Below are 16,359 nucleotides of genomic sequence, written 5' to 3'. Positions count from 1 at the left end.
TAAACGTGTTATTTGCAAATGTTTATGTAAACGTTTGCCTTTTGTTTGACTTTTTTTGTTTTTTATGTTTGTTTGATTGTTTGAACTACATAAAACTGGAATCTACAAAAATATTGACAGATTGTTGTATTTTGAGTAGATTTCATGTTTGCACAAATTCGTGTTAGTATTAATATCATTTGCATTGCTTTTTAATGCCAAGATATAGTTAAACAATGTTTACGATCTTGGAAAACGTGGAAATGTTTTGTAAATTTGAAAGGCTGGAACAGTAATTTTATATAAATTTTATAATCTTACATTTATTTTTTTCTTTTGTTAATAAAGTTATTGCACAGCAGACATAATATTTAGAGTTGAGCATGCTCGATTTCTGTCTGTACGTGTTTGCTAGCATTATTTCTGACACTTTTTCGCCATCAGTGCAAATAAAAGTCAAACTTGGGTCCAACTGGCATGAAATCATTGCATTTAAATTTATTAAATTAATTCAATTCAGCCTTTTAGTCATTGAAAAGTCACTTTTCCTATATATAAACAATTAATGAAAAAGCTATTTTAAAGTTATCCAATGGAACGGAAAACGGGAAATCTATTGGATGAAAGGTGTTTGTAGTTCAGATAGCTGTTGTTGCTGTCCTCCTACATACTAGTCGTTGCCTTATTTCTGCCTGCTGTGCTGTAGCTCTCAAGCATTATTTTTAAAAGCTCGTGCTGTTTCTCTCTCTCTCTGAGACTGTGGTGTCGTTGCTGAAGGCAGCAGAGAGCAGGTTCAGGTCAGACAGCTCCTCATGTGTGAAGCTGACGCGGCTGATCTCTCACTAATCCAGTCCAGCGCCGCCGCCAGTCACAGATGAGCACCTGTGTTATTGAACAGATAAAAGATTGTATCATTCATTTCTTTAGTGAACAGATAACCTTTTAATTCACTTCTGCAGAATCATGATGCTCTGATGGACGCTGTTCATTTGGAGCCAACAGTCTCTTAAATTGCTGGATGGAGGTCTTGATAAGCAGTTGTTTTAGTAGCTTTAGCAGCTTTCCAGTTGATACATTTTTTTTTTTAAAGCAGTGAAGAGAGTTGTAAGAAGTGTAAATAAAAATAATTATAATAAATGTGATTATAAAAACTATATATATATATATATATATATATATATATATATATATATATATATATATATATATATATATATATAATATTTTATTAATATTTTATTGGTTAATAATAATAATAATAATAATACTTCATTCATATTTATTATTTATCTCTTTATTATTGTGAGGGAGAAAGAATGGAGAAATGTTTAGAAAACAGAGCCTATTTATGAAAGATTATGGGAATTTCATATTTCAGTAATAATTTTTGTTGTTGTTCTTGATATTTTCAAATTCTAAAGGCGAATTGAATGAATCAATTTAATGGTATTTATTTAAAGAAATTGACCCATGTATATTTATTAATATATTTGTAAATTGCATCTAGTATATATTTATATAATAATGATAAATAAAAAATATGATAAAGGTTGTTATTATTAATTTAATTATTTAAAATTGTTTAAAATAAGAAGTACATTCTTCTTCTTCTTTTTTTTACGCAGCTCAATTTTAGTATTATTATTATTATTATTTTCTCAGTTTACTGCTGTCTAGGAATAAGACTGCAGTGGGAAATAATCCTCAAGCAAGGATTACAAACTTTCTTGCATCAGCTGGGTGAAAACACACACACACACACACACACACACATACACACACAAATGCCGACTTATTTTCTTATGGATGCCTATTGAATTTTGAACAGAAATGGGGCACAGCAAATTAGATAAACCTGGTTACTTAAACGTTTCTACACCCTGTGCCATAGTCTCTCATGCTCAAACATGGAGATAAAAAACCCATTTCCTCAAGACCAAGTGTAATGGAGTGAAGTCCTGGGGGTGGACTGTGAGTTTAATCTACTGGAGGGGGAAATAAATTCAGCTTTAGCTCAAGCGGTTCAGGTTTGACCAGCCGTGTCCTCCTCTCACTTTCACTCGCTCTCACTCTTTCTCTGTGGCATGTGGTCTGGCCTGGAGCTTTGCTGATAAAGTGTGTTATCTATCCGACCTGATCTCACCTGTGCTTGCTGCTTCATCTGTTAGGAATAATAGGGGCTTTTCACATTTTTAGAAGTTTACTTCTAGTTCAAACAAACATTAAAAGTCATGTTGTTTACTCACCCTCGAGTCGTTCCAAACCTGCATGACTGACTGACTTCTGCAGAACACAAGAGAAGATATTTTAAAAAATGTTTAACTGTTTTGGTCCATATAATGGAAATCAGTGGGGTCCAAAAAAATGGATTGGATCCCATTGACAAAAATAAATAAATAATAATAATCTAACACGTTTTTGTAAATGAGTAACAAATTTCTGTTTGTTTGTTTGTTTGTTTTTTGCTGAATTTTAGACTCAATATAAACTGGATGGGAAAAAATACAGCTTTCTTCTGTCTTAGTATGTCTGACTCCATTTTTCTAGCTCTCTCTATCACTGTTGGTGTGTGTGTCTCAGCTCATGTGTTAAATAGTGAAATCACTTGATTGGCTTTACGTATTGACACACAGCCCTGCTGCTGCCCGCAGAGTCCCTACGGAGTCAACACTAAACGAATGCTGTCATAGAAATGTTACAAGTCTTGTGGAGAAGACATGGCAGTACTGGCAGCTGCTAACTGTCTGAAAGATGGCGAGCTTTATTTGATCAGCTCTGATGCTAAAGCCTGTGACCGGCTGTTAGCATTGTGTGCTAAGAGTTCATAGAGACCATGACACATTTGCAAAGCTGAGCTCACATTTAAAAGCAGAACTATTTATTGTTTGGTGCCTAACCAATATTTCAGGAAAGACCTTTTTTTTTTAAGTCTAGTAAATTATTTAGTAACTACATGTTTGGTTTTTCCCCCACAGGGATCATCAGCACCACAATGAATGAAGGTAGGCAGAATGTCTTAAGTGTCTGTTAAAAATATTGTTAGTTGAATTTTTCATGCGTTTTAAAACGATCTTTGCAAACGTAAATCCTTTTGATCTGTTTTCAAAGTTAATTTGTATGCATTTTATTGTTTAAAGAAGCATAAAAGGGCTCTTTTAAGTCTTGCAGTGTTGATTTCAGGTGGAAATGATTTCTTTGAGTACAAACTTCTGTGTCACTTGTGGGACCAAAAGGAAAATAAATTGTTTTCAAACAGGTTTTCTGAACACTGTCATTGCCTGTTATATTATTCAGTCAGACAGATGCCATGCCCCAAACTCACACCATTGGTTGAGCCCATGTTGAACAGATCAGGATCTTAAAACAGACCAATGTTTGCTCACGTTCAGGCTTCGTCTCATGATCGTACATCTACTGCTGTGCATTCGAAGCCGTCTGCTCTCCATGGTCCTGAATTCATCTTTTTTAGCTCACAGCTCTCCATGGTGCTGAACAACCGTGGCATTTAATGCACCGTCCCGTGCTGTTTTAAAGCACCAAATGCAGTTCCCAACGTGCTTACAGTATCTGTGATGCCATTTCAACTCGAAAATGCCTTGAGCTGATAGCTGATATCTTAAACACTCCGTTAATGTTTTTTTTTTCTTTAAGAACTTTAAGCCAAAAGTTCAGTTATAGCCACAGGCAAGTTTAATGATTATTTTATACAGTCTGACTCCAATTTGACTTTAATGACCTAACAATAGTGCAAAGAAAAACTGAGGTCAAGAAAAATACAATAAATGTAATATGAAAACAATCCCGTGTGCATGTTTTCATTTATAAAAGCAGATGTTGAATGGTGAGTGATGTTGGCTAATTTATCAATACCGCTAGCTAATGTGTCAGGTATAAAACTGTGAGAAATGCCTCCTATTATCCCACGGGCTTTCATTTTCATGGAGTTCACAACAGCTAAGCCTTCTATTATGGAGTTTTACCGTCATCAACATCAATCGGTGATCGCCATCAACGAGCAGGTGCACTTATCTCTGAGTGTAATGTGGACAGATTTCGCATTCAGAATGGGATTTTATCCAACTCCCGACATCTTATTTTCCAGTTCTTGCATTCATAATGGTTTCTAAGAGCAAGGTATATTGATTTCATGTTTGTTCACCAAGGACTTGTTCTTTCTTTAATAGCTTTCGTGATTTATCAAGCTTCTCAGGCTTGTTTATCACAGACTCTCTTGAGATGAAAATCTTGACGGCCATATCCTCATTCAAGCCTATATCTGTATAGACGCTTCCATATTTCCCTGCCTTTGGATTCAGTTATTTTGTTTCTGCCAATATTGGTTTCAAAATATTTTGTGAATGTTGCTACAGAGGTGTGGCAAAGCCAGAGAATGAATGTTCTCTTGATTTTTGAGCAAAAAGTGATTGTTAAATCCCATATGCTAATCAGCTTTCCTTTCTGATGCTGTTTCTAATTGGTATGACCTCAGTTTTTTAATATGTTCAAGTATTAGATCCAATAAACAGAACTGCTCCTCACCAACAGATGTTTAATTCCTCTAAACTGTTTTCCGTTCACACTCAAGCTTAGGCTCGAGTGCTAAAAGTGACTGTTTTCTCATAGTGTGCTCTGCCTGTCTCTTTCACTGATTCATTGGGGAATATTAGCATTTAATTGGGCAATAATTGCACCTGCACATTAGATGTCTCCCATCATTAAAGCTGGTTAATTAACCTCATTAAGGAAGCAGACGGAGGGTGTAAGTGGAAACAGATGACTTCAGTAAGCAGGAATCATGATTGGAGATGAATTTTAAATGGTCTTGGTTTCTCTGCATTAGGAGCCGGTGGGCGGCCCAGGGGGCAGCAGAAGCTCTGCAATCTGGATGTGGATGAAGAGAAACGCATGAGTGAGTGTTCAGTCGTTTTTCCATAGCTACCTCCATCTCTTTGGAAATTCACATGTGCATAACAAAAAATATTTCAGTTTCAACAGTGTTCTAATTTATGCATTATTGCAAGTGACAAAAAAAAAAAGCTTAATTTGACATAGATGAAAACCACAACCTAGACAGAACTATGAAGGAAGCCCTTGGCGACCCAAAAGGAATAGGACAGGTCTCTAGTGGAAGTCAACCAAGGCCTTCAATGATGCCCAAGAATCACAGGAAAACACAAGAGCCAGTTTTGGCTACAATGCTGTTGTGCAACTGAACAAGTTTTATAATATCACTCTATTATGTCTGTAGACACTATTGACAAGATTGTCCCAAACCGACATCTGAGTTTGATTTTCTTCATCAGTTGTTTCTGTATGTCTGCTCTCTCTCTTTCAATTTATATTTCCTGAGCACCAAATGGAGTAACTTGTCAAGCTTTTACTGCAGGATGTTATAAATGAGAATTTACAATCATTTCCATCAACTTTGGCAACTGGTTGATATGATGTTCTTTGCGTTGGTAGTTTGCAGTTGTTGTTTAGTAAGGGTCAAAATCACACATTCTTTATTTAATAATACAGTCAAAAAATATATATTTGGGGGAAAGAATCTGGATTCCCAGGAAAATGTAGGTATTTACAATTAATTTTTTTTAATCTAAATAATGTAAAAACTGAAAGTTTGGTATTCAATTTGTTCTTTTATGTTAACAAGGCAATTTGCTTTTTAGCTAAGTGTCATAGTTAAAAAAAATATTATGAAAGCAATATTAATATTTTTAAACCATATTAATATTACAGTATCATAATGTAAAATGTTTTCGACTAAACCTGCTTTTAGGATGCTATCATTTCAATCCAGCTACAAAGTGAGATGAAAGAATCCCTAAATTTTACATTTACAAGGTCCTGCATGGAAGGCATTGTAAGTTACTCTCTCTGGACATCACAGGTTCGTGTAGCATGGACGTTAAAGAAAACCGCAACCTGGACAACCTCTCCTCCAAAGAGGTGCTGGGGGTGGGGCCTCACTTAGCCAATGGGAACGCTCGGGGATTGAGCAGGAAGCGCCCATTGGAGGAGGGCAACAAAGGTCACGGACATTCCAGATTCCGGCCCAAGAAGCGCAGGAAACCGCAAGGGCCAGTCTTGCCGAAAAATGCTCTCATGCAACTGAACGAAATCAAACCGGGACTGGAGTACAAACTTCTGTCTCAGTCGGGGCCGGTACACGCTCCTGTGTTCATTATGACCATCGAGGTTAATGGACAGTTATTTGAAGGCTCAGGCCCAACGAAGAAAAAAGCCAAATTGGATGCAGCCGAAAAAGCACTACGCTCTTTCGTTCAGTTTCCAAATGCATCCGAAGCTCACCTCGCGATGGGCCGCACGCTGACTGTTAACACAGACTTCACCTCAGATCAAGCAGATTTCCCAGACATGCTATTTAATGGATTTGAGACACCCGCTCCACCTGAAGACCCCTTCTACCTGAGTCTTGGCAGCAGTGGGTCTCTTTGCTCCCTAAACGGATTTGATTTGCCCGTGGTGCTGAAAAACAACAACGGGTCATATCCTCCCCTCCAACTACCCCCTGCACTCACAACGCCCCCTACAGGCAGTGGCAAAAACGCTGTCATGGTCCTAAATGAGCTTCGGCCAGGTCTGAAGTATGAGTTTGTGGCTGAGAGCGGTGAAAGCCATGCCAAGAACTTTACAATGGCAGTTACCGTAGATAGTCAGATGTTCCAAGGCTCCGGACGGAATAAAAAGCTGGCGAAAGCGAGGGCGGCCCAAGCGGCTCTGTCAGGGCTTTTTAACATGCAACTGGACCAGACACCGTCCCGACAGCCAATCCCCAGAGAGGGACTTCAGCTACACCTGCCTCAGGTGAGAACTGTGGCCACTGACATACTGCACTTGCCTGTCTCTCTTATGAAATAATCACATTTGTATATATAAAAATATCTTGTTGTGTTTTTCCTACATTCATAGTATTCCCCCCATGCTAACACTAGGTGTTAACTGTCTAAGTGGTCATTGTTTGGTCAAAATGGCATCATATAGTGGACTAAGTTTAGGCTACGATGAACATAACTATGTCATCAATGAATTCAGTTTCTATATGGCCAAATACATAGGAACTCTGTCTCGCATTTGATCAAGCTTGATATTGAAAAAGCAATTTAAATGCGATTAAATGCTATGGTTCAGTAGCTTTGCTTAGCTATCGTTTGTCTTTTATTAAGCTCCTGCCAGTCTTCATTGAACAATTTTAATTACGCAAACGTTTCAGTTGGATTTCAAATTAACTCGAGCATTAAACATTTAATTGGTGCGCCAGTGTACATGGCATTATTTACACATTAGTGAATCCTGTTCATAATCCCTCCCATTCCCTCTTCATAACAACCAAAGAGAATAAACAGAATCTTCATTAAAAATGGAAACAGAAGCACTTCTCAAACAGGAAATCACATCTCTCTTACCACTCTGTCTAAACAGATCTTTCACTAAAAGGTCTGTGTCAGTTAATGTCTTGCATTTGCCATTCTGTCAGCTATTTTCAAATGGATGCATGTTCTGTCTTTAAAAGCATAAATTTAATGCATCCTTGGAATTTATTCTGTTGTAACAGTTTCATTGTTGCTGATTAGCTAAGTGACATGCTAGCACCGTTGCTAGCAGTGTACAGTTGTTTGTACAGTTATGGTTGTGGGTTCCTCAGGTCCTCGCGGATGCTGTTTCCCGTTTAGTTGTGGAAAAGTTCAGTGAGCTGACGGATAACTTCACGTCTCCACATGCACGGCGGAAAGTCCTTGCCGGTGTTGTCATGACAACTGGTGAGCACAATGCATCCTTTTGACTGGGACACTGAATTAGGTGCTATTTGGCTAAATCACGCTGACCGTTTTATCAGGTACGGATGTGAAGGATGCTCAGGTAATATGCGTCAGCACGGGAACCAAGTGTATAAATGGGGAGTACATGAGTGATCGAGGACTGGCCCTTAACGACTGCCACGCTGAGATCATCGCACGTCGCTCCCTCATCAGATACCTGTACAGTCAGCTGGAATACTTCCTCAGGTGAAACACATTGTATCATGTTACGACTGTCAGTTTAAAGGTGTCATAGAATGCTAAAATCACTTTTATAAGGTGTTTGAACAAAGTTGTGTGGCCGAAGTGTGTGAAAACAACCAGCCTATAATGGTAAAAATCCACTCACTTGTTGTTTTTTAATCCCCAAAAAAATCATAAACAGTCTCTCCACATGAGCAGTTCCAGACTGTGACGACATAGTCTGTGAAAATCCCGCCCTTTTGTGACGCTCTCTGCCCTTTTAGCATATAAACAGCCCTGAGTGAGAAGCAGCAGTCCGCCATTACTGTTCTCTTGCTGTAGCTGCTGGAGAGATGTCAGCGCCATCGCAAAAGATATTAAAAGTGTCGTCTGTAGGGATACACCAACAAACATAGGTGTCTCCACCACAGAGGACACAGTGGTTAAATTTCATTTTAGAAGGAACTGTCCCAGAAAAGAAATAACCCGGAAAATTCCTATATACTGTGCTAACATTTTTCATCGGACTGCCTCACAAACAAGAGTCAGTTCAGCGATGAAGTTGTGCAAAGATTGCTTCTGAAAGGGATCGATACTAATGCTCGTGCACAGACGTCCAGACTCAAAAGTAAGCATCAAACATTTTGTTTTCTAAAAGCGCTTCTTTGCTCTCTGTAAGGCTAATGTTGCTAAAGCTACCATTGTCCCTGCCTGTTTTTACTGATGCTGCCTAAATGTGCTATCAAAATGATCGTATGCGTTTGGAAGCAATGTGTGAGATCAGTAAAACGGTCACCAGCAGTTAAACCGTAATACCGGTGGTATGTCCGCGAGCATGAGCTCTTGTAGCTCCGCACTCGTCTAAGAAGGGAGCAGGGTTGCCAGGTTTTCGCAAAAAAAAACTCCCAATTGCTACTCAAGACTAGTCCTATCGCGTTTTGAGGATGGTTCCCTGGTAAATTTCACATGACTGGGGTTGATTCAAACTATGGACATGAAAAGCAACCTGCGGAAATAGTGTTAAAGTAGCCAAAAAAAAAAAAAAAAAAAGGGAGGCTGGAAAACCAGCTTATTTTCATTTAAAGGGGACATACACATAAACGGAGAGTTTTGGCTATTACCCTAAAAGTGCCAATTTCAAGAAACTATAAAATATTATCTGTGGCTTATTTTGAAATCAAATGTATCATACACACTCTAGGGACAATTTTAAATATTGTATCAATGCATTCTATAGCACCTTTAATGTTATTTAATAATAATTATATATTAATAAATAATAGTAATTATAAAAATATGTATTATTGTTTGGGTGGTAGCAATACTGTCTAATCGTCCTTTATTTTATAATCATTGACAAACTATTCATATTATATTAAATTTCTCAGATGCCAATTTGATGTGAATTGATTTGGACATGGATATGCCTGTGTAATCAATTAGTAATGACCTTTCTTCACTGTGAAATAATAAATGACAGATTTGATGAGAAGGGTGTCAGGCCAAGGGCCTGTTTTACATTATAGACATTTCAAAGCCCTCCTAATTGTCTCAGTTGACATCACAGATCTCACAAGTGTGTGTGTTTTCTCTTTAGCGACAGCACTGAGGAACATGAGAAATCCATATTCAGATGGTGTAGTGAACATGGCTACCAGCTAAAAGACGATATTCAGTTCCATCTGTACATCAGCACATCGCCCTGTGGAGATGCCCGGATCTTTTCCCCTCACGAGGCTGGTGCCGAGGGTATGATGGATGGATGGATGGATTTGCTCATTTTGTTGTTGTATGCCACAATAAAATAAGGATCTTTTTTTACAAAGTAGTTACCTAAATTCTAGCACACTCTTTTTAGACCAGGGTGACCGACATCCGAACCGCAAAGCCCGCGGACAACTGCGAACCAAGATTGAGTCTGGAGAAGGGACAATACCAGTTCGTACGAGTAACACCATTCAGACCTGGGATGGAGTGTTGCAGGGAGAACGACTGCTAACCATGTCGTGTAGTGACAAGATTGCCAGGTATGATGCTGTCAGTGGAGGACTTAAAGGGTTACTCCACCCCAAAATAAAAATGTTGTCATTAATCACTTACCCCATGTCGTTCCAAACCCGTAAAAGCTATGTTAGTCTTCGTAACACAGTTTAAGATATTTTGGATGAAAACTGGAAGGCTCTTTCCACCTCACTGTAGCACTATTTTGGAGAATATGAGCTGTGTCAGCCGTGCCACAAGGGTGCGCTGTTTTCTTTCAAATCAAAGCGTAAATACATGCAGAAAACGTATCCTTGTGGCGCGGCTGACACAGAAGAGTGTAAGTTGCATGCATACAGCTCAGATTCTCCAAAATGGCACTACGGTGATGTGGAAAGACACAGAGGAGACAAATCGTTGAATAAAGTCGTAATTTTTGTTTTATTCGCTTACAAAAAGTATTCTTGTCACTTCATAGTATTATGGTTGAACCACTGATGGCAGATTGACTATTCTGACGATGTCTTTTAATACTTTTCTGAACTTTGACAGTATAATTTAATTTTTGATTATTATTATTATATTTTTATGACATGACCATCTTACTTTTTTGCTAATGCTCAACTTCCACCCACCCCCACTACCTTTAACGAGTCCCTCCCATTAGCATTCCGCCGCCTGCATCCATCAGCACGCAGAAAGAAGCTGATTGGCTGCCTCCCTGGCTCTGAAACCCCAATCACTTCAGCTCTCTCCAGAGCAGAGGGCTCCCTAGAGCAGGGGCATTGGGTCCCTGATTAGGGCTCTGATTATGGTCTCTAAAAAACAGCCTTCCCGCTGAGGGAAGCCTGCTGCCACAAGCAAATCCGCATGGATGCCAAGAAACCCACTCCAGTTAAATGCAATCATTATCATCCAACTGTGAGCTGAGGCTTTTTGTGAGCTCAGATCTCATTCATCATCTTTGGGGGAAAAAACTCATTCTGAAGGATTTGGAGAAATCACAGTGATTTATTATGGTTGCTGTAAATATGACTGTGTGCGCATGCACTCTCTTGACATCAGCATGTTGTTTAATTCCTTCATGGTACGGTTTGTAAGGTGGCATAAGTTTCATGCTGTATGTCCTCAGGGGGCGACTCCTTTTTCCCACATGCAACACCTGTACTTCTCAAACATCTGTGGTTTTCTTATTCCCCCTGTAGATGGAACATGATCGGAGTGCAGGGGTCTCTTCTGAGTCACTTTACAGAACCCATCTATTTCTCCAGTTTAATTTTGGGAAGTCTGTACCACGCAGACCATCTTTCCAGAGCCGTGTACCAGCGCATTGCAGACATGGATGATTTGCCCAAACCATTTGCCCTCAACAGACCTCTTCTTAGTGGTAAAACAACTCAAATGAATTACTGATTGGATGAGTTTTCTCAGCTCTTTGCCCAGCCATGTCTGTGACATCCCTCCTCTGCAGGTATTAGTAACACAGAAGCAAGGCAACCTGGGAAAGCACCCAACTTCAGCGTCAACTGGACAGTCGGAGATCAGGGTTTGGAGATCATTAATGCCACCACAGGAAAAGATGATCTCGGAAGACCGTCTCATCTCTGTAAACGCGCCCTTTATAGTCGCTGGGTCGGTCTACATGCCAAGGTGAAGCATTTCTGTAAAGCTGGATGATGGTTTATGGAAAAATAATAACTATCCAGGTTTTTTTTTTTTTTTTTTTTTATAAATATGGTAACTTATCCCTTTACCTCTCTCAGCTCAGTGAAACTCTACGGATCCAAGGATCCCGGCAAGGCTCCTACCACGACGCAAAACAAGCAGCAGTGGAATATCACAATGCCAAACAGACTCTCTTCGAAGCTTTCTACAGAGCGGGACTTGGAGCATGGGTTGAAAAACCCATCGAACAAGACCAGTTTTCCCTTACCTCTTAAGATAAACAGAGAGAAAAGGATTGTCTGCAAGAGATCTTTTGTACATCAGCATGGAATGCAAGGTTTTAATCTAACCTCTACAGTTGTTATATTTTTGCCTCCGTTATTACTAAGAATTGCATGGTTTCTTTTATCTGTTGAAAACGGTTGTGTTCACTTCAAAAATGGCTTGGTTAAAAAAAAATGCTGAAAACTTGGTGCTAGGTAAAAGGTGGACAATACCTTGCACTAAACCAAACCAGGTGACTTTCACGGTTCTGGCTTCATTTTACCAAAATGTACTGATAGACATATTTGTTATATAAGAAAAACATCTGATACCGATAGTTGGTACTTCTAGTACCAGTGGTGGTACTGTGCTTTTAGCCACCTTTTTAAACACCCTAATATACATTACATAACTTCAAATGCATTTTAGTTTTTTACATTTAGCTAACTTAAGGTGCTTAAATAACAGTCAAGCTGTGATAAGTGAGGGATACTGCACAGCTACCTGAGTATTCAGACAGACTATGGTATATAGAAAATGAAGTGCTATTAACAAGCCTCCCATTGATGGGACATAATTAGCTGTTTAAATAATAAGCCGATTATTTATAATAATACAGGCCAACAGCAGTAATTGCTAAAAACAAAATTAAATTAAATAAGCTAAAAATAATCCAACAAAATTACCCAACAGGCTTTGGGTAAAGTGAAAACCCAGTGTTTTTTTGCTTGCTTGTTTTTTAATAGTTATAAATGTATTTTTTATGTACGTGTTTTTGTCTAAAACCACAAGTTCTTGTTTGATATTAAGAATGTGATGCCATTTTATTGAAAACAATAAAGACTGCATTGTATCATCAGAAATCGAAGTTAATCAGGTGGCAATTGGGGAAGATTTGTTTCGTAAAAAACGAAAAACTCAAAAGTTTGATCATCTGTGATTTTTCAGTCATTGTAATTATGTACACACTAATTTACAATGTTACAGATTCCAGAAAATTGCTTTAGATTTTACACTGATTACTTTGTTCTTGCCTCAAATGGCTGTTTTATGTGCATTTGTGTTCCTCTTTGCATGTCATCCATGACGTACACAGAACCGTAGGGTGTTCCATTCATCACTTTACAATTTAGAAGGGTGCTTTGTAGCCGTAGTGCACTAATGTCGAAGCACTAATGTGAACTTCACAGTGGGTTTCAACTCAACAGTCTATGCTGCATTATGTCACCAAAGTGACTGAGAGCAACATTTAGGACCAGGCCACAGACATTTTTTGTGTATACCATTCTCATTGATTTTGGTCTGTCGAACTTTTGGTTCAAGTTTTCTAACATTTCCCAAACAACTCCAGCGTAATTGCATCATTTCTCTTATAATCCTGAAAGTCGTACTTAATTTCCAAAAAACTGAGTTTTGAGAGCTTGAACGTTTTTTTTAAATACCCAAACAATTTGATAGACTTGGTGAGGGATTAATAACACATGATCAGTATTCTGTGCGTTCTTAAGAACAAAAGAGTGGATTCGTTTCTGGAATTCAAATTCCACTAAATTATGATCTTTTGTTTACCTGCAATAGCGACATGCAAAATGAAGTGATTAGCAGTGTGATAATCGCAGTGACTAGAGGGAAATTATGTTTATCTGAGCTTGTTGTGCCGGATTGGTCTTTGAACAATGGCACTTTCAGCTAAAGTGCTTTTATACGTGCCTCCTTTAATTCCCATTCTAGAGTGTTTCTCCTCTTTTTCTCTTTTTACATTACCATTTATCCGTTTGAGGGCTGAAGCCCCTTGTTTCGCTGAAGACTGCAAGAACTTTTAAAAGCAAAAAATTCTGGAGTTTCTGGCCTCAGTCATGAACCCTGGATTTGAACAAATATTTGTATTACATTTACATTTATGCATTTGGCAGAATTATTTGGAAATAATTTCGTGAAGTTTCAATAACTGTAATTTCCTAAACATTTCAAGCAGTACTGTAGTACTAAAATGTAATGAACATTAAAATGGTAGGATCGCATAATAAAATGGTTTGATCAACTTTTAAACTTAATCAATTGGTCGATTATTTGTCCAGTTTGTGTCGTTTTGCTGATTCTGTTCACCTCTGAATGTGATAGGAACTTGATAGGTAGCTATAATTATAGGTATATTTATTGGTGTCTTTTGGGGCATTAAATATTCAAGCAGACATTTGTAGGGTGGTGTCTCCATTATTGTTTCATATGACTGAATCAGCTTGATTTCATGAACGTCAAATTATCTTAACTAAGTGTATGCAAGTCATTTCATTGCAAAGGTAGTTTTGCAAAGGAATATTTTCCCATATTTGACCCTGGACGACAAAACTTTTTTTTTTTTTTTCAAAATTGAAATTTCTACATTACAAGATTTTTATATATTTAGGGGTATGAAATTTACAAAATATCTTCATGGAACATGATTTTTACTCAATATCCGAATGCTTTTTGGTATAAAAGAAAAATCGATAATTTTGACACATACAATGTTTTTTTGGCTATTGCTAAGAATATACCCCAGCGACTTAAGACTGGTTTTGTGGTCCAGGGTGACATATACACTGAACAAAATTATAAATACAACCCCCTTGTTTTTGCCCCCATTTTTCATGAGCTGAACTCAAAGATCTAAGACTTTTTCTTTATACAAAAAAGGCCATTTCTCTCAAATATCGTTCAGAAATCTGTCTAAATCTGTGTTAGTCAGCACTTCTCCTTTGCCGAGATAATCCATCCACCTCACAGGTGTGGCATATCAAGATGCTGATATGCCACATCCAATAGTGGTCAGACCAGATGGTTTCTGATAATCAGTGCAAACCTGTGGCTTACCATTCACATCTGTCCCACTTCTTCCCATGGTGCAGCGGGAGCATGTGGGTTTGGGCCATATCAGCTCTCCACACCTGTGCAAGGTGAGGGAGAGGAAGATAATCCAGGCATGGATATGGATTTGCCTCATCTCTGCGCTTCACCGAAACCTGAACAAACAAAATAAAGTAACCTTATCCGCCATCAAAACTAAAAAAAAACTTTTACCAACTCTCAGCACCATGTTTAACTTCAGAGATCTTCCAGTGTGAGAAAAGAAAGCTGCCCTCCGTTGTGCAAACTGCGTGGATGTATTATTGGTTTAGGGATGAAACAAGAGATTTGAGATTTATGGATGATTTTCAGAGTTCGATCAGACTCAAGGTGAGGCAGGATTAGCATTAGACGCCTTTCAAGGCTTCCAGCTTCAACCTTTATCTCAAAATAGCCTTTCAGGAGGTTAAGTGTAAGAAAAGAAAAAAGCGGCGCTCTTTCTGCCCTTGTCATTGGAGTCAAAGATGTGCGTCTCACTCCACTTAAGCTGTTTTTGTTAAGTGTAATTTCAAGGCATTGTGTGCGAGCACAACATGGCGTTTTTTTCCGGTTGCTTCAAATTGCCAAAGCGAGATAAGATGATTTGAAGTGTGGAAAAAAAAAAACATGTCAGGGGCTTTTGGATGAAAGCATTTTACCTCAAAGAAAATTGACTCGAGTACCAAAATCTCTGAGAAAGCACACAAATTTACATTTTGGATGGACATCTCATAATTTTTGTTCCTTTTACCTCAAGTAAACATTATAATTATATATACAACAGAGCATCAACAGTGAATCTTTCACCTGATCTGGTGCTGAAAATGTGACCTTACCTGCAGTGAAGAAACGTGCTTCTGAGAATGTGGACTCTAACATGAGGGACGTTACAGTTTCACCAAGATGTCAACAAGAAATACTCCTCGCAAAAAAAGAATTAGAATCATTTAAATAGACATGTATATGTAAATATTCTAAAGTAATAATACAAAAATAGTAGTTAAAGTAGGACATAACAACAGTTTTTACATTCACAGTTTGAAGGAGACCTGATATTAATTCATTATTATTTTACTTTACAGTTATAATTGTAATAGCTTTGGCACTGTTGAAGATAGTGTGGTTATTTTCAGTGGCAAGCCAATGTTTGCCTCTGGTTTTGCGATATTTTAATTTTATACTCTTTTATTAAGCGTATAATCAAACTTTTTATTCAGAAACAGTGTTTTACTCACGTTTCCCGCCCATTGTCGTCGTGCAGTACAAGTAGCTGAGTAGCTGTGCAATTCCTGGACTTCATCGTTAATGACGCATTTATTTAATTTTTATTAATTTATGTAATATGCCAAAATGTTCGGCTTTAATGCCAACCCTTAAAAATGAAAACAAGTAACAAAATAAAATGTATTATTTTTACTTTACATATGTGAAAATTACAACAACAAAACAATGTCGGAACCTTTGAGTTTTTTTTTTTTTTTTTTTTTTTTAAACAATGTTTTTACATAATATACAATACCTTATTTTTATTTCTAAGTTGTCCATATTCACAACCTCAGTCTCTGCAGCCATCTAGTGGCCACTAAGTAGCACCACACACACA

At 38.0% G+C, this 16,359-nt stretch overlaps 1 protein-coding gene and 1 long non-coding RNA gene across 6 annotated transcripts in view; one reads left to right on the top strand and one right to left on the bottom strand.

The window, feature by feature from the left end:
• LOC113064783 (double-stranded RNA-specific editase 1-like) overlaps nucleotides 1-13,906 on the top strand; it is a 29,849-nt gene extending 15,943 nt beyond the window's left edge. For 3 of the 5 annotated variants that reach the window (XM_026235714.1, XM_026235713.1, XM_026235712.1), the window contains 10 exons: nucleotides 2,955-2,981; nucleotides 4,820-4,888; nucleotides 5,870-6,807; nucleotides 7,646-7,760; nucleotides 7,838-8,006; nucleotides 9,580-9,731; nucleotides 9,841-10,009; nucleotides 11,168-11,349; nucleotides 11,434-11,612; nucleotides 11,726-13,906. In XM_026235714.1, the coding sequence (XP_026091499.1) occupies nucleotides 2,972-2,981; nucleotides 4,820-4,888; nucleotides 5,870-6,807; nucleotides 7,646-7,760; nucleotides 7,838-8,006; nucleotides 9,580-9,731; nucleotides 9,841-10,009; nucleotides 11,168-11,349; nucleotides 11,434-11,612; nucleotides 11,726-11,902 (2,160 nt within the window). In that variant the 5' untranslated portion in view covers nucleotides 2,955-2,971 and the 3' untranslated portion in view covers nucleotides 11,903-13,906. The remainder of the gene's footprint in view (nucleotides 1-2,954; nucleotides 2,982-4,819; nucleotides 4,889-5,869; nucleotides 6,808-7,645; nucleotides 7,761-7,837; nucleotides 8,007-9,579; nucleotides 9,732-9,840; nucleotides 10,010-11,167; nucleotides 11,350-11,433; nucleotides 11,613-11,725) is intronic. The other 2 variants (XM_026235715.1, XM_026235717.1) reach the window with 1 other exon arrangement.
• LOC113064784 (uncharacterized) lies at nucleotides 9-16,074 on the bottom strand. Its single transcript, XR_003278892.1, has 5 exons — nucleotides 15,992-16,074; nucleotides 15,593-15,675; nucleotides 14,745-14,893; nucleotides 2,226-2,262; nucleotides 9-861 (listed from the first exon to the last, which is right to left on the bottom strand). It is a non-coding gene; the product is annotated as an uncharacterized LOC113064784 (long non-coding RNA).
• Between the last annotated feature and the right edge of the window lie 285 nt (nucleotides 16,075-16,359).

Source organism: Carassius auratus, chromosome 47 (assembly GCF_003368295.1).
Source record: "Carassius auratus strain Wakin chromosome 47, ASM336829v1, whole genome shotgun sequence".
Classification (NCBI taxonomy): Eukaryota; Metazoa; Chordata; class Actinopteri; order Cypriniformes; family Cyprinidae; genus Carassius; species Carassius auratus.
This window is presented reverse-complemented; position numbering and strand designations above follow the sequence as displayed.